At 41.8% G+C, this 18,694-nt stretch overlaps 1 protein-coding gene across 9 annotated transcripts in view; it reads right to left on the bottom strand.

Moving 5' to 3' along the window:
* IQSEC1 (IQ motif and Sec7 domain ArfGEF 1) overlaps positions 1 to 18,694 on the bottom strand; it is a 265,436-nt gene that overhangs the window by 142,843 nt on the left and 103,899 nt on the right. For 5 of the 9 annotated variants that reach the window (XM_088522863.1, XM_088522864.1, XM_088522854.1 and 2 more), the window contains exon 3: positions 10,372 to 10,458. The exons of 2 other annotated variants lie outside the window; for them this stretch is intronic. In XM_088522863.1, the coding sequence (XP_088378989.1) occupies positions 10,372 to 10,458 (87 nt within the window). Of the gene's footprint in view, positions 1 to 10,371; positions 10,459 to 18,054; positions 18,448 to 18,694 lie in introns of those variants that run through there. 2 more of the 9 variants (XM_088522860.1, XM_088522862.1) reach the window with 1 other exon arrangement.

Raw genomic sequence — 18,694 nt, 5'->3', positions numbered from 1 at the left:
GTGAAAGAAGATAGGGATATTCAGAGGTGAATGAAGTAATTTCTCCAGAAAGCATGTTTACATTAAAGGATCATAATTTGGGTTGCTACGTGCTTGCTCTATGAACGAGTCCTACTGAGAAAGTCAGTGGTCAAAAAGCACACAAATAACATCCAGAAAGAAAAATAAGTAACTAATGGGTACAGAAACAAAACAATTGCTTAAATACTAGAAAGGGTCTTTTTTTTTTCTGCTATTTGTCTCTCCACTTTTGTCAGCTCTGGGAGCAAACGATCTTCTGCCGACCCGCTCTGGGGCTGCCGGCTGCTGGGGACAGAACTCAGCACCCAGAGCGAGGCCGGGCACCAGCAGCCCCCGCCAGCGCAGCGGGCGGCCCCGGGGAGAGCCGGGGGCACCGCTAGCCGAGTGGCACCCAGCAGCCAGGGGCGATCCCGCCTCGCTGGGGCTGGCCTTGCCCACGGATCGCCCAGCCCAGCCCAGCGCTGCTCCTCGCGGCCTGGGAAGCTAATGCGGAAAACACCCTCTGCTCTAATGGGGATGCAACAAACCCAAATGTCCTGAAAATGTACATCTGAGGCACTTCATGGAATTACTATAATTAATTTAGCAACAAAATTAGAGGTTTTGCTACTTTGACCAGAGATAGCTATTTAGTAGAGTTATAATTATTTTTCAGATAAACTTTTTGCGTTAATTATCAACTTCTTCATTTTAAGATCTACAAGACAAGCCCGCTGGCTTTGTTCCTTTCCAAAATCTTCCGGAGCTTCGGAGAAGCATCACGGATGTGTTTGCCCTCTTCGTACCTGCCTTCCTGCCAGCTGGCAGACACCTGGCACTCGGGCAGAAGGATCTTTGCTCCTGCCTCCTATGGAGGAGGTTCATATATTGTTATGAAACACATGCACATTTGCTGGGGGAAAATTCTGAAATAAAATTTAAGAGAGGCAAGTAAAATTATACAATCAGATTCAATGTCATGATGGTAGCAGTCCTAACATGGAAACTAAACCGGCTGCAGGGCATGCTGCTGTGTAGGTACCATTTAGTCATTTCATGTGATCAAATACTTCTCCATCTCTAGTATTAATCACACATAAAGGTAAATATAATTTAATGCACATGGCTTCCTCTTTTGTTTTTAGCCACAGTTTCAGCTGGGAATAAAACAGGCCAGATCTTTAATGACTTCCTTGCTGAGCAAGCTGTGTCACAGTCTGCACTGGAGCTCCCTCTAGTCACCACTTCAGAAACCATTCAATTGCTAATTTATTAAAAAGAAAAAAAAAAAAGGAAAAAAAAAGCCACAAACAAACAAAAACCCATGTGGGTCCCCCCAAGCCCCTTCTTCCAAGTTCCGCGGCATCGCTCGGCCCTGGCAGCGCGAAGACTCCGCTCCGCTGACACCCGCGCGGGCCTTTCCCAGCCCTCGGTCTGGGATGGGCAGCTCGGTTCTGCCTTTGGCAGCCGAGGGGCTGCAGCAGGAACGTGGGGAGGTGCCAGAGGGAGCAGGGACGCAGCCAGCAGCACCGCTGCAGGGGCGGCCAGGAGACGGGGCAAACACCCCGGCAGAGCCCCTTGCTGCTGCTCCGCGCGCACCTTCCCCAAGCACTTCCCAGGTGCCTCTTTGAGGAAGGGGCTTCCTTGGCCAGAAGTCACAGCCACTTCAAACTCATCACAAATCCCGAGTTACTCATAACTGTGGAAATTTATATTCAGCTACGCAGCTCGTGGAATGGCCTGGGAAATATTAAAAGCTTGATTTGAGTCACTGATAAGATCCACACCCCAGGACATCTTCCATGGTCTTATTCCTTTTCCTTATGTTATAAAACATTTTGATTCATCTCATTAGAGTTATTTTTAAGTCTAGCTCAGGAGATGAGTCTGGAATTCGGTGCGGCCGAGCTGCTCCCTGCTCCATCTAGCGGTGCTGGAGACGCAGGGCCGCGGGCCGCTCTGCCTGCAGGCCCCTGCGGTGCGCGGCCAACGGCAGCTGCGAGGGAATTCCACACGAAAAACAAAAAAAGGCTCAATCTCAACAGACAGGAGTGCCGAGGCGCCAAGGGAGAAGTCTGCTAATTGAACACTCCCAATGCAGCAGCTTGTCTTCAGCCCCTCGAGCTCACGCATCAGGCAATCTAGGTAATCAAAATAAGAATAAAGGTAATTCCTGTTCCACCTTCTATACCAAAATGCACCATGAGAAAACAACCTTCACTCTTGACTAAAATCAATGGCAAAACCACCTAGAAAATTAGGAGCACAGGTGAATTTTCCCCTGCCGCCTTTCACTTCTGTTTTATAACTATGAGCATTATTTAGGTTATCTCCTTTCGAACTGCTGGTTAACTAAAAAAGATCCTCTTCTAGCTTCCCATACTGAATTCTTATATTCAGAGTATGTTTTGTTGAACCAGTCATGGTTTATTTAAAGAGGAAAGCGTTTGCTTCTTCATTTCTGCCTTTCGCTTCACTCGGTAAGGGCAGCTTCTCTATGTGGCCCACGTGGAAGAAATGCCACCATTTGATGATACTGTGGACACCAACTCAAATGGCTTCAAGCGCTGGCAACTTATAATGACTCTTATTTTAGCTTAATCAGAACACTAGCAGACAGAAGACAAGCACTGATAGCATCCTGTTACACCCAATAGTACTGATCAGCCCCCGAGCGCGTTTTCCCCTGAGCCACATTAACAACCCCAGGCATGTTCAGAATAAAGGATTCTCTGCTCCTCCAGGCTGGCACTTAGAGCTTAGAGGTTCAGTTTTTATGTTTAAACATTGGTCTTTCTGTTGGTTTGCTTTTGCACAAAACAACCAACCAAACTTATTAAAAGATTGGGCAAATCTTAGGCTATGAAAGAGAATAATTACAGTGCTTCAGTTCACTTCCCCGAGTGCAGAGAGGTAATTACTGTTTACGTCTAGGAGGGAGATACGCAAGTCTAAATAGCAGGAGATCCTACTGTTTCTGCGTGTGGATGGCAACACAGAAAGGCTTGCCTATTTAATGACAGCAGCAAAAGACTACGACATTGTCAGCAATACTCAGGCATTTCAATGTTTTAGCCTGCCCAGCAAACACTAGAACATTTCCAAAGGTGAATTCAACTTTGGAATTAATCTACTGAATTTCTTCATGCATAATTTGCAAATTTTACACAGGGAATGATCACACATCATATATCTCTCCACAGCAAGTGACTAAGAAACACATGAAACTAAGGCACATTCAAGAGCAAATAAAAGCAGCAGCCGCCTCCAGCTGGCAGTGTGCCCAGTGCGGGTAAGGGCAGCAGACCCCTCCGAGGGACACGGGGAGGCAGAGCAGCCTTCAGGCTAATTCTTCATAGGCCTCAGACACCCAAGGCAAACACAAGAAAACTTTTAACAGCATGTTATTGATACACGACTAAGAAACAGCAGATCAACTCTTACTGAAAAGCAAATACCTGATACGGTTTTCTGTAATATAGATTCCTTTAGGGTCATGTCCAAAAGCATGGTACAAGATAAGAATGATCCACCTTCTCTGTTCCTCCTTCCTGGACTCTAATGATTCCCTTTTTATCCAGTCTTCAACACCACGTACAACTACAAAGAAGCACCAACTTTTCACCATACTCCCAACCACCTCTGCCTTTAAGTGAGCTCCAGAAAATTTGCAGCAATATTTTAACTTGTAATAGCAGCAGACATCACCTAAACACCTTTTCTCCAATTTTGCTTCCTTGATAAACTTCAGGAGAGCAAGTGCCATTTTATAGAAATTCTATTTATTTCCTGGTGTATCTGCTTGTGCTGTTTAAGTTTAGAAGATCCAACCAGTAGAAATTTTCCATTTATTTAAGACTTACAAGATGTGTCTAAAGAAATGCAACCACAGCAGCACCTTTCAGGCAATAACAACCCTGACTATTCTTTGACTCACATGGATGTGTTCACATCTATCTGGTTGGAGTTACAGGGCCATTCAATTACAACACAATCTTTACAATGATCTTGTGCACAGTTTACAGAAAAGTATTTAGGTGCCAGCATTACATAAGCAACCTTCTTGTACCTTTACTAATGCCTGAAGACTTCCACAAACATAGGCTAAGACAGATATGAGAACAGACATTAAGAAGCATATTGCCCCCAGTTAAAGATACACAGTAGCAACATAAACTTGCTGGTTCCTCCTATCAGTCAAAAAAGAGAAGGAATAGTTACAGTTAGAATCTCCATATAGTACGATTCCTAAAATGTTCACATTTACTCAAGCTTGCAACAAGCACTTATAACTTATCAGAAAAAGTTTAACCTAAAAGAAGAGCCAGCCCTGCCATTATCTCTCCCCAACATTCAAGAGAAATCACATTAGTTTGTACCCGTGATGCTACGTCACCACATACAGTAACAGAACGCACAGTAGACAAAGACTTATGGTACTTTTTATTTTAGTTCAAAATAAATTGTGCATTTTACGTATTTGTTTACAGTTTTGTGTTTTTTAAATACTGGACACAAGGAAGAGCTGTAGAAAGTTGAGGAGCATGGGGAGGAGGTTATCAAGGACCAATGAAAAAAATTACAGCTGTGCCATTCTGAGTAACTTAACTGAATCAGAAATTTAGGGCATCCATGCAAGCCAGTCCCATACACACCAGTGAGAGGAGAGGAGAGATGGACTATACAGATGTAGCACTGACTGCACACTGAGCGACCCACAGCTTCTCTGTTATCTTGAAGATGGACTACTAGACCCCGAAGGTGGACAGCAGAACTGGTGAAGAACATTATCTTCCCTGCCAAGAAGAAGGGGGGCAAGGAAAAAAGAAAGAAGACAGAGGAACAGAACCACAGGAACAGCATTAGGAAAGATAAGCATCAAGTTTTTTTTTTTTTTTTTTTTTTTCTTTTCCATCCACAAACAGTGGAAAACCAACTAGCAGCCCATTTCAACCTCAGAGACTGGACTTTCAGTGCAACAAACAAATTATCACAGACCCAAATTACAGTTAAACTGAGGCAAAAAGTTGTTTCAAAATGTCTGTCTGCTTTTGAAAGGGAAATTTCTATTTCTCCCATAAGCAAAATTACATGCACAGCCTGTTAGTTCCTTTATCACTAACAAGTTTAAGGATTTTCGTTGCACATGAAAATACAGAACAGATGCATTACCTTTCTGTTGGTGCTCTGCACACAGAAATACTGAGGATTGCTGCATCTCTGCCCTCCCCCCTCACACAGACACACTTCAAGGCAGACAGAAGTCTCTTTCCAGAGTTGCCAGCATCATGACAGGTGCCACAAGCCACCAGGCGTCAGAGAAACCAGTGGGAAACCTACATCTGTAATGCTAAAATGCACTTTATGGTGGATGGAGGATGGGGTGCCGCCTTAGTGGGAAGCTTGTGCGATGTCCCTTCCACATCATAACACCCCCATGAGTGCTCAGTTCCCTTAAACTGAAAAGGGAGAGAGGAGGATGGAAAGAAAGAGAGTGAAGAAAGAAAAACGTGAAAATCCAAAACAAAAGAGGAAATTCCATGATATTCTGCCAACTTCTGATTGCTTTCAAGCAGCTTGCTGCGTGTCTCAATATACCGCTTTTGCATCACTAGATCATGTAGGCATCAAGTGGAAAATTACAAGTATTATTATAACTACGCCAGCTTTCTTTGCCATAGGGTAATTTGAACACAGATGCCTTACATAAGCATCTGCATCTCACACTGCCTTATCACAGAGTACATGATTTGGCTAATGTTTGGAGCCATCTCCTTTGTTTATCATGAAGACCAAGGATAACCATGAACACTATGAGAAAAAGCAAATTGCTAGTAAATTCGTAACTGGTGGTAAATACAATTACAAGCAACGTATCTATTCATTTTTTTTCCCCCAAATGAGTCAGATTGACAATGAAATGTCAATATGTCTTGACATTGACAAGCTATCTGTCTAAGCCTGGGAAGCAGTATAGTGCTGGTCAGGTGAAAAATACCTGGGAAAAAAAACATCTATTTTCCACTGCTGGGAATCTAAATAAAAATTTCACAGTGTTACCTGACTGTGCCTACTGTGCAAGAACTCCTGCAGGGCTTGTAAAAGCTTACAAAAAAATAAACTACTCAACACAATATAAAAACATCTGGCAGCTAGACATTTTTTATTATCACTGTATGTTAAGCTTCTGTGCTACCCAGTTATGGTAGCAGTTGCAGTGCCTACACCACTGGCTCAAGGCAAAAAGGAATAGCTCAATTCATTCTTCTGCTATTGTAGATACAGGGGTGGGTTGTATGCAACCCATCATCACCTGGTGAAACAAGGGCTCCACTTCAAAAAATCATCTAAGTGCAGTATTCTCAGATTAATGATTAAACCTTGGAGAGGTGCTGATGAAACATAAAGCTGACAGAGACTGAAAGAAAAATATGGGATCTCTTTGATACTGTAACATCCTTTGCATTATCTTCTTGTTCTCATGGGTATCAGTTGAGCAGAAGGCAGAGAGAAAGAAAAAGCTAAAAAAAAAAAAAAAAAAGGGGGGGGGGGAATCTCTAGTTTCAAGATTTTGAAAATGGTTTTTGGACATAAGGGCATCTGACTAAAAAGTAGAAAGATGGAAGATGAGGTGGATGCAGAAGTAAATGATGGAGAACTGACACTTCATGCAAAACAGAACAAGGAAATCAGTTATGAATAAACACATCAGATGAAGAGCTCCTCACATACTGGCAGCAAGCAAATCCACGTGCAGCTGTAGTTGCAGGTACCTGCCTATCGATATCCACTGTGCGTAGCCTCGATATTCTCGAGCACGAGCGCTCCTCCCTTCAGCACCCGCCTGCTGGGGGGCAGGCACTGCTGCCGTAGCTCTCCCGCGCGCACAAGCCTGAGCAGCCCTGGGCTGCAGGACGTTCAAGGAGCCCACTGTGGTAGCCAAGGAAGCCTTTGCCTCCTCAGGAGCCGGCTGGGGAACTCTCCTCAACCTGCGGAAGGTCCCTGCAGGTCCAGAAGGGGGATAAACTGCTGAGGAGCTTGCAAGCCAAAGTGGTGGACTCTAAGCTGACAACTATCATGTGCACAGAAGTAAGTGCTTGTTATGAGAAGAAGATAGCTACCACCTACATAGCCTGAAACACTAACTAAAGTGATTGACAAAATGCTGTTCTTAGAACAAGAAATTAATATGATCAAATGTATTTATTTATTTTTCTGATTGCCTCTGTATATCCGGGTTTTGCTTTGCATATAACCTGGCGGTAAAACCATGGAGACAACACAGGCCATAGCAGGCAAGCAGCTTAACAACTGCAGTACAATTAAGACAACCTTGATCCAAGCTGTTTCTGAAGACTTTCTGGCAAATGCCAATTGCCTCCTTTACTTTGTCTTTCCTACTAGATAAAACCTGCGTTCAAATGATCACAGGGCCCTTTACAACGGACAGCTTCAGCTCCAGAATACATCTATTTTAAAAAAACACCCTACTCCAAGAGGCAGGGAAGAATAGGGAGTTACAGAACTCTGCAGATCTTGCAGATGAACTGCAGGTTATTACATGTATTTTTACACGTATTTTTAATTTCCAAGGAAAGAAAATTCCAAAACAGAAAACATTGGAGACTTATGGGCTAACTGGAACACACATGGACCTAGATGAAGTACATTCTATGTACCTCCTTAGGGTGAGAGAGATCTCTTATAGGAGGAGAATACAAGATAGCTTGTATTATTTCTATTTTGAACAGCGTAAAATGAGCAAGCAAGGGATTACTGCAGTAGCTACAGTTATTAAAAATGCATTATTTCCTTATTAACAATTCAAAACAGATGCCAAAGATCATCTTAACTGGAAGTAAAACTGCTGGAGTGAATAAAACATCCAGCAATTAGCTAACAGCAAATCAGAGATGCTCCAGATTTCACTGTAGTGCATTCATTAATTGCTTCTTTCAGAGCAAATTTAATTTTTAATTCTAGGCTACAAAATTAATTCCTCTGTGTATTTTCTAAAGAAAGCTTCAAATGTGAAGTTAGAATGGATGCTCCATTCCTGTTTGCTTTATTTCTAGTGATTTCTATTTATAAACTAATACATATGAGCACTAAAAGATATTTTTAAATATCATTAAATGTATGTGGAAACGCAAAGCTCAATCTTGCTAGTCCTCTAGCAGCTAGCTTTCACCCATAGCTACAGCATTCCCAAATTCAGGCCGTTCTGCAATACTAGTGCATAATCTGTACTTGATTGAGAGATGACTGACACAGCGTTGTCAAACTGTAAGAATCAGTTTGCTTCAGACATTTAACTCAAGGGTAAGCCTGACGTGAGCAAGACTGTAGCGGTTCAGCTCTAATAGGTCCTCATGTTCACGCACAGGATATTACCTGAGATATCAACATCCCTGTATAAGTGAAACTATGTTTTACAGTCCAAAGAAGAAGAAAAAAGTCAGTTATTGTTCTACTGTTCCTCAGAACGGAGCCTTGCAAATCACAGGGTCGTTTAGGTCAGCAGGGACTTCTGGCAGTCCCCAGTGCAGCTCCCCGCTCGACGCAGGGCCGGCTGCATCCGGGCTGTGCCCAGGCGAGCTGTGGCGCTGCCCACACTGGAGACTGCAGCTGCCTCCTGACACCCTGCTGAGGTGCTGGATGACCCTGGGGGTGAAAGCTCATTCTCCTGTTATCTAATTGGACCTGGCCTGACTTCATGCAAGCTTTGTGGAATCCGGTCCTGCTGCTGTGCACCTCCCATGGAGCACCTAGTCCTCCTCATCCCTGAGCTCCTGTTGCATGGCTGAAATGGGATGTGCACGTCCCTGAGCACCTCACAGGTCACAACTGTCAAGATCTACATTTTGGGCTCTTCATATATTAGTGCTCTAAAAATATATATGCTTTAAAGACACAACCACACCTAGAGTTTTTATTTTCTTACTGCACAAAGATACAAACACAAAAGAAACGCTACAAAATTTGGGGATTGCAGCCTGAAGACAGGCTGGTATAAAATTTAATTTCAAAGACGTAACAATATTATTCCAGAGATAAGTAATAAACCACACGGAGCAAGATACTGCAGCACTGAGGAAAGGAGTAAGTAGTTTTTCCATCTATGTCAGTATCTCCATAGGGATATCTCTTAACAAATCCTTAAAATTAAGGCCATATAAACTGAGGATAAAAGAAAATAAAAGCCTCATTAGAAAGCAAAGGGGGAGGCCCAGCTCCTCACCAAAGGAACACTAAGCTGCCTTACGATTAGGCTATGGATTCACTACCAAAGACAAACTGCAGAGCTCTGAGGGAAGAAAGAAAGAAAAAAAAAAAAGAAAAAACAAACAAACCACATGCAAAGGGATGTTGTAATATAGATGAAATAAACACACACATGGTTAAAGATGACAGAGGCAAGGAAGAAAACGAACTGGGAAAGTATGTTTAAGCATTTACAGATTTAGGATTCAATGTTGGTTTTTGTTTTTCCTTTTTTCCACTGCAAAATGAGTTGATTTTTCAGCATCAGACTTCCAGTAGTTAAATATTAATACCATTCATGAGCTGGCAATTTTCACCCAATTACTCACTGATAGCAAACAGAAAAATAAAAGACAGTTTAACTTGTTCATGCTGTGCACTTCCGTAAGTTTTCACATCTCCAATTACATCGGTTACCTGTCCTTCGATGCGTCTATAAAAAGGCTCACAATGAGCGCTCCGGCAATGACACTGATGCCCAAAAACTGCTGTCCACATTTGATCGAAGAGAGCTTGTAAAACATATTCTTAAGAAAGACACCTATGTTAAAGGAAGTACTATTACCTGGATAGCGTGGGGTTTTTTGTATGTAGGACTGATTCTTCTAAGCACTGAGGGCATCTCATTTACTAATAAATTCCCCTGCTTCCAAAACCAAAAGACTGTTAGTGCAGCTTTTACAGGTCCATGACCTTAACCCTTGAAGAACCATATTCATGGCTTACCTCATATACTGTTATGAAGTATTCAGGGGTTTAAAAAAAAAATGTGTTGCTCAGAACAACATCAATATCTTACTTAAATTTTTACATAATTTATGTGCCTTAATACATTGATTATATGAGAACTAAACTTACAGTTAGCTCATTCCTACCTTTCAAAGAGTCCAGGGAGATTTGCTTCTTAAAGCACATTAACTTTACCGCATAAATCAACAGTGCTTGAGAGAAGCAAATGGAACTATCCTGCATAAACTTAAAAATTGGTTTGATATGTTTTTCTAATCCTAGTTTTTATTTCAATTCACTCTTCCTCTTCTTATGTCAAATGATAACGTTGGATCTGTCTTTAAAAACAGAAAGTGGGTGGACCATATCTACTCTTACCTGTACTCTGAGTGTGTGGCAGGGACAGCTAGCTGGGTATGGTACAATGGAGCTGGACAGCAAAACTGGTGCAGAGTATTTAAAGACCTACGACACAAGGAAAAACACAAAGTCAAAACACCAACTGTTTAGAAATGGGCTCTTTAGGGAAAGGAAGGTGCTTACGGATATATCCGAAACTCTCCATAAATTTGAATGAGATTTGATGTACGGCGGTCAATTCTGATTCCCGGAAAATAAAGAGGGAAATAGTCTCATGCTTTAAAAATACGTATCAAGAATGATGATGATGGACTGTTGCAACAAAGAACCAAAGTTTTGTTGCAAGATTAAAATAAAATGCCGATTTAAGATTTTGGTTTTGCCCTGCCATGTGGAACTGAGGCAAAGATGAAGGTAGAGGGTTAAAATTCCTATAGAAATAAAACTTCAGACTTGCAAGTTACTCTGCACCAGTCAGGCTGCTTCTTTGCCAATAGAATCACAAACAGTGCTTAAACATGAGTGCGGATAATGGGATGAGCATGAGCAGAAGCTTTCCTCAGGTCCCATGTTTATAAATACATCACAAAATGCTGCTTATTAATTGGAAAGTATCTCTAAGTTTTAACCAACATTCTGAAGCATGTGCTATTAATTTACTTACTTCTATTTGCTCAGGAAATGTCAAAGGAAAAAGGTTTTACAACAGGAAAAGATATTCTGCATCTCAGATCACATTTGTATTAATTAAAAAGCAAAAGACACATATGAGAGCTGCAAAACAAGACTAGGTATTGCATCTGAAGGAAAACTCAGACGAGCTTCATGCAACTTCACAGCATTTTAGCTGCCTCGGCCAGGAAACACTAGACACAGGTTAGCACAGTAACTTCCTCCATGACGGAACCACCTGATCAAGATCCCTGAAATGCATCACTCCAGAAGAGACTCCAAAAAATTAAAACAATATTTCCTAGCTCTTAGAGAGGAACATGCAGGAGAAGTATCCATTACATTACCATTTAAAACCCATTAAGTATCCACGATATTCTCTGTTCAACTCAAAATCCACATACTGACTACTGAGTGGAGAACACATTTATGGATGCATACACGTACAGTTTGTCTCTTATCATTTCCTCAGCATTTTGAGAGATTGATTTTGCTTCTTTGGGCTCACCTGAGTGGTTTAAGTCCCCAAAAATCAGTGTTTCTGAAGGAAGGAGTTAGCTACTAATCCACCACCTCTCACTCTGACTCTGCCCCCAAAATACCTCAAGAACCACCAGACGAAGGCCAGCCTGTTCTGATCTCTGCTGCCAGCAGCTGCCAGGCCCAGGAGCGCAAGCTCTTCCGCTAACACTGCTGCAAAGTGCTTGGCCCTTTGGCCAGAGCAGCTCAGTGCGACCAGCCCTGCTCAAACTTTGCAGGATGATGTTCCAGGGTGGTGGCCCCCTTTAAGAGGAACAGAGCAATTCAAAAGGAAGATGACAGCGTTGCTGAAAAAATAACATTAATGAATCACGACAAGCCAGTGTTTTCTGACAAGTCAAACGCAATAGTCAGAGCGAGTGCTCCCTGCGCAGCCCATTACAAGCACACATGGTGAGCGAGGAAGCCTCGCACAGGATGGGGCCGCTCTCGCTGCTAAAACTGCAGCTTCTTCCAGTAGAAGCACGAGGAGGAAATGAGTACACGGTGTCCCAGATCTCCCTCTCAGCCCACCTTTCTCTCGCACTACCCCCTCCTCAAGGCTCTCCTCAGGGCACGTCTGGCTGCTGCGCCTCGCCTCAGGCACACCAGGCCACAAGGAAAACATGGTCACGTCAGGTTCATACTCACCTGGCACCAGACTGTTTGGGAGGTCAACTGCTTTGCGTTTCCTTCCAAGGGCGCAGCAGAAATGCAGAACTTCGACTACCCTAACAGCAAGTGGGAGGTGCTACAGGTTACAAGTGGTGACTACACCAGCACACAACTGTGCACAGGACAGTGTCCAGCTGCAGGCAGGCAGTTCAGCTACCACACAGAGTCCCTGTGCTCCCGCAGGGGCGCTGCCGGTGTGAGCTCAACACGCCAACAGAGATCTCGGCCATTTCTTTGGTGGGCAAAAAGAGACTCTTTATCCAAAGTCTAAACTAGAGGCAAGTGCGAAGTTTACACGCGGGTCCAAACTTCAACATTCGGGAATACCTTGACTCAGTATTTTGGTTACTCTTCATCCTGCTGATGATATTCAACAGCCTGATAACTGGTAAGGCTCAGGACTGTGCCCTCTTTCAAGATATTGCCCACATTGAGGACAAATCCACCTTCTGCTGCTGCAACCCAAGACCGATACTTAGTATTTTATGCCTTAACTTACTTAGTGCAGTAGGACTTACATTTATTTTCTCCTCTAGAACATACCAGAAAAGAATCCCAAAGTGTTTTTAAAATATACAGACAGATGTTTTACAGCCACGGAGCCATTTCAATCAGCGTTCAGCATCAGTCAGCATTCAACATAAAGTGAGAAGAAATAAATTTAAATAATTTGGGAGAGAAGTAATCACTTTCCCTCAGCCTGTTTGCAGTCTCCCTCTCAGCCCTCTCATAGATGCTCAGCTCTATTAAGTTCACTTTTAAAACTCCCCAGTCTTCAAAGCTCTATTAAAAAGACTATTAAAAAGATTAAAATAGAGCATAGATCCTGGAGCAGCGACTCGAGGGAGACCGCCCCAATCAATGAGCGCTGCTGCTGCTAACTGCAGCTTCGGTAACGTGCCAGGGGAAATGGAAGCTTCCGGCACGAGCTCCCTTCTGGTGTCCCTGAGAGAGGCCTCTCACTCAACAAGCACGTGAACAGGTAACCACTTGTCATTTCAAAAAAAAAAAAAAAAAAAAAAAACCTTTTGAGAACAGACTGTTCAAACAGAAAAACAAAAACAGCAGAACCAAAACAGCAGAACCAAATTCAAAATAAGACTTTGAAATAATTAATTTCCCATTATTAAGAAGAAACATAGTCACGGAAAGCTACAACTATAGGCTGCTCTCTCATTTTCTCCTGTGAACACTGACAAGCCTCTAACCTCAGTAACCAAGTCTCTCAGTTTCGGCTCTCAAACAAACTGGCAGAACTACAAGGCCACCTAGTCCCGCTGTAAGGAGCAGCCCCTGCCCGCCTGCAGCCCGCGCTCCCGGGGCAGCACGGTGCTGCCTCCCGCACGGCGCCCCTGCTCCGGCCACAGAGCGGGCCCAGGAGCACCTCCAGCTGCGCCACATCCAACTGCTCCAGCTCTTTGTCGTCTTTGACTGCTTTTGAATGTGCATAAAGAGCATGTAGGATATTATACTAATAATAATTTTAAAAAATAAGATACTATCAAACCATCAGTACCTTACAAGTTCTTTCTAACTCAGTTCCAAACAGAAGAGAGTGTTATCTCAGGGACACTCAGCAAACCTGTGCTGGCACAGGAGCACAGCTGCAAGCAATGCCGTTCTGAGACGCTGATGGTTATTAGGCTGAGGACAGGTGGTCATTAGCTTTGTTTACCACGGTTACAGTGCTTTGCAAAGCCATTTTCTGAGGTGCTCAGTGTCACTAAACTTCAGGTAAATTAGCAATCTGTTCACCTCCGTCTGCCAATACCCTGGCTTTTCTTCTGGTACATTTTTTCCCTCTCTAAAGTGAGGCATATTGGTGTAACAAGATGTGAGTATGGCCAAACTTGGTATCAGCTCTGCTGCATCACGCACGCCGCACACCTGGCGCTCGCTAACACTGAGCCACATTTAAAATCCCTTGCAAAGAGCTGAAGTGCAGATCAGTCCATCCCTATACAAACCCACTTAATTCTGTGAGATACAGAAGCCCTTCCACTTCAGTATCAATGATTTGACTGGATTCTGCTCACAAGCTAGTAAAAGGAGCGCTTGCATTATCAGGATTTTAACTTGATTAAGAAAGACAATTTTAAAAGTTAAATTTTTTTCCTCACAGCAATTCAGAGTTACAGCTATATAGGCTGTTAGAAGATTAGAAAAGACTGTGGATTAAACCAGTAAAGTTTGTCCTGCTCTTACATAAACAAACTTAACTATTTTGTAAGAAATATTTGAAATGGGATCAAAATGACCTCCAAGTGAACGGCCAATGATGCCAGTCACAGTAAGACAGACTCATGCTGGCTTCAGTTCAAAGTAGGCTTATCAAGATGCAGTTAATCATGCTAGAGGCACCTTCAGGAAAAAATAATGCATTGACTGTGTCCAGAAAACAACAAATGTGTCCTGGAGAAAACAGCAGATAGCTTTATATGGCAGCTAAGCCCCTCATAATCCCAGTCTGATCACAGCTGTCTGCAGAGATGTCCGCAGAGACATGACCTTCTTCTTAAGCAGATGATCCATTCACATTTACAAGGACAAATTCCTACAGTTCTGGCATCAAAGATCTTCCTTTCACTACTCAGATCTTTACCCACAATACACATTACAGTCTCATTTGGCTTTTGAAGTAGCAGTAAAGAAACTTTTTCCCATTTTTATTAAACTTCATCCTACTTTGTGTCCAGCAACCTGCAGTCAAATATGCTGAATTCCTGTGGTGGCATATGGCAGGTATTACGCTTTTTAGAGTGCTCTAATTAACTATAGCATCCTGTACACACATACTGCTTTGAATGGCAGCTATATGAAATTAAATGCTATTATTGCTTTTATAGTTGAATATGGAAAACAGCCTTGGAGCTCATACATACTTGGAAGGGATCTTCAGACACCAGAGAGATGTGAGTGCAAAAAGTGAGTTTTGAAAATGAGCCATTGAAAAAGTAAAATAAAATACACACAGTAGCACAACCACATTTTAGATTTGCTACCTTGGCTACCCGCTCCACAGTCACATAACCTAGGACATAAAGGCATTATGACAATAATGACCTCTACTCCACCAAAAGGGACATAAAATAATCATTCACCTCTTCTTGGGAAAAGACAGTCAGTACCTTCACAACATACTAAGGCTTCAGTTATTTGTGTCCCATTCTAGAATACATAATTATTTTAAAAATTGTTATCCAAAATTTACTGTTTCAAGAAAAAGAATTACTGCCTATAAAAATAGGCAAGAGGCAATTCTTTTACAACCTGAGCTATGCACAGTTTGTAAAAAGTCTCCAGTATTGGGTTAGCTGTAACTAGGGTGAAATTAATTAAGATTTTTAAGATGTAGGCACTTCTAATTAGGAACTTTTATTTCCGTTTTGATTGTTTTATTAAGAAACATGAAATAAAACAGAGCAAAGACATGAAACTGCATATGATAGAAAAAGATGTTTTAGATAAAGTCAGAAAATTGATGGATTCACTACATCTTTTCTACATCTCTTTCATCATTAAAACAGGTCTGAGAATTTCAAGACCTACAGCTCACATCACAAACAAAATACAGCCACATTTATGATTTCACCAGGTAGTAAACTCACTAAAACCATAAAAGGAAATCTTAATCCACCTTTATATACACTGTATTTGAAACTCACGAGAGGGGAGAAAGAGCGATGTGCGAACAATGTAATTAAAAAGAAAGAGCATAAGAGATTTACAGTAAGACAAATCCTATTACTTAAAGCAATGCCACAATGACACATGTTCTATTCAGCATAGGATCTAAAACAAACAACTCATTTGCTAATCCTGGGAGCTTGCCATTGTTTCTCTATCCAAAAGGTTATGAAGCAATACGCCTTTTATGTTTCAGATTTGAAAGTGTGCACGTCCTTAGCAAAACTCAGTGCATGCCACGGGTCCGTATCCGCCAGCAGAATCCTCACACATTTATAGTATTCGCTTAAATTCTAATCTCAAAGCTAATTTTAAGCATGAAAGAGCTTGTGTAACATGCTACTTAACATGCTATTGCTTTTAAAACAGATCCGTTTTAAAAGACATTAAGATTTTGAATATATATTCCAAAGAAATAGCTCTAGAGAACTAGACTTGTATTTTCCTTCATTTCTACTATTAGCATCTACAGTCTTAATGACAAGTTAAAATACAGAATTACAGGAGAAGTCATGCTTAAGACCCAGTTTCTTACTGCAATGTGCTGAGGCAGGTAAACACATAAGCAATAATAGAAGAACATACAGAATGGTTGTACAAGTAAGACTGCCACATCACCATTAAAGAAAGTAACGTGTGGAGATGAAGCTCTCTAACACTGCAGTACAAGCACTATAGCACACTGTTCCCTACTGATGGTAATGAAATCCCCAAATCCTGGAGCTCAAGAAAAATGGAGGCTAGGAAACAAACATTTCCTCTCTCTCGTATAAACATATGGCAGCATTTCCAAAAGCTTATCCATATATATACTTGAAGGTTACAACCTGTTTTCTAAGTGGACTTTTCTTATTTGGACTTCCTATGGTTCAATTCCAAGCTTGTTCTAATTATGTAACATTATAACTTAACCATTCCCACTTTCTCTGTCAAACAAAATGCTAGAAAAAGCAGACTGCAATACTCCTCACATATTGCAAGTATTTTCTTCTTGCGTGGTTGAAATTTCCACGTCTGCATGTGAACAGACACTGAAAACAAAACAGATTCACTGGAATTAGGACCCTCATAGGCACTGTTAAAGGAACTGAAAAAGGCTACAGATGACAACCATATTATCGGCATCTGCGTAGCATAGGGTATCCTGGCAAAACTAAATTTAACTCTAAAGGGAAAGAATCTTTGCACGTTCAGAAATGCCAATTGTAGGAAAAGACATTTTCAACCACTGCGGCTTAGGGGGTAACCAATGATGTTAGCGAGGATGGGCAGGAGAGGACAACTTCACTGCAAACTTGGATTTATTTTGTTCTGATTTTTTATCTGCAGGGGAATGACCTGGTAGTACGATTTAAGAGACAGCTTAGAGTAAAAGCCATGTGAAACTGCCACAATTCAGCCAAATGAAACCTCCTGGTGCTGCGGTTCTGTAGACACTTTGTTGCTGCAATGCCACAAGCTTTATGCAAACTTTAGCACCCTTTCACCATAGGCTACAAGTGGAAAAGCACTTAGCTTTTCTGCCAAACGTGACGAGCTGGTGCACTGCATTAAATGAATGAAATATTAAACTCCTGCTCTTCTGATTCTAGTGTTTGTGAAACTGCCCAAGTAAACAACATGAGCAATCAATGCATCTTTAGGATTAGAGCAAATATATACAACAATCATAAAGCCTAGCAATAATTTTCTGCCTTACTGACATTATATTGCTTAGGACATAGTCTAGTTCCTTGAATAACCATTGTAAAGTGTTTTGAAAAGGCAGCTTACATTTTAATATGACGAAGCATTCAGACAAAATGGAAGAGATCCTTGACACAGCACAGACAGAATTCCTAGCACTCTACGCTGCTTCTCTTTCCAAGTTTTTTTTTTCTCCCCATAACCAATCTCTTTTTCACTGCCTAATTATAAACTCATTCACTTTTATTAAGCTGAATATTTAAATACCCTTATGTCTAAACACAGTCATCATCTGTGCATTTCTAATATACAGATCATTCATCTGCCAAAAAGGTAACACCCTAAAAATGGTTCATGGAAAGAAACGTACCAAACAATAAACTGATCATTACTCCCACTTCTGGAATCCTCAACACAGACACCAGAGACGTGACGACAGGTGAAGAAGGAAAAGGTACTCACAAATAACACCTTCTGCAAGCCATCCTTGCTTGAACGTGCTGTGGATTTGGTATATATATTTTCTTTCACGCACTGAGGTAGAAACGGTCTTTCTTAAGGAAAAAAAAAAAAATCACATTCACAGCTTTTGCAAGCTCATTCAGGATCAGCCCTGTGGAACATCAGTGATAAGCAAGCTGGTGATGTAACCAGCATCAAACACTGCATCAGATAAACCCTGAAGGCTCTACAGGGTTATATTTTGCAAAGCCAAAAGGTTTTTCCGAGGGAGGAGGATTAGCAAGCATAAACCAGCCACGCTGTTTTCACATGCCTGGTGGGTTTGCTTTCGGCTTCCAGAAAAAAAGCACAGACCGGTATTTATTGTTAAACTTCATCACTAAAAGAAAACTGTGTGCTTTCTCACTCGATATTTGCATTGAAATAGGAAAGCAACAAATGATGCATTTTTGAATTCACCATCTCTCAATGAACGCTGTAGTACAGTCCAAACTGAAAAAAGGCCATTGGTCCTTTTATCTCCATGGTAACAGCAGCATCTGTGAAGACGAACTGTATTCCCTCCTCACTGCAAAGTCAATTTATAGGCACATACTATGACATAAACTGATAAGACAGCAAAGCTGATCAGCAGCTAGGA

This window comes from Tinamus guttatus, unplaced genomic scaffold (genome assembly GCF_059628265.1).
Source record: "Tinamus guttatus ecotype Peru unplaced genomic scaffold, ASM5962826v1 Tinamus_guttatus_pri_ptg000169l, whole genome shotgun sequence".
NCBI lineage: Eukaryota > Metazoa > Chordata > Aves > Tinamiformes > Tinamidae > Tinamus > Tinamus guttatus.
This window is presented reverse-complemented; position numbering and strand designations above follow the sequence as displayed.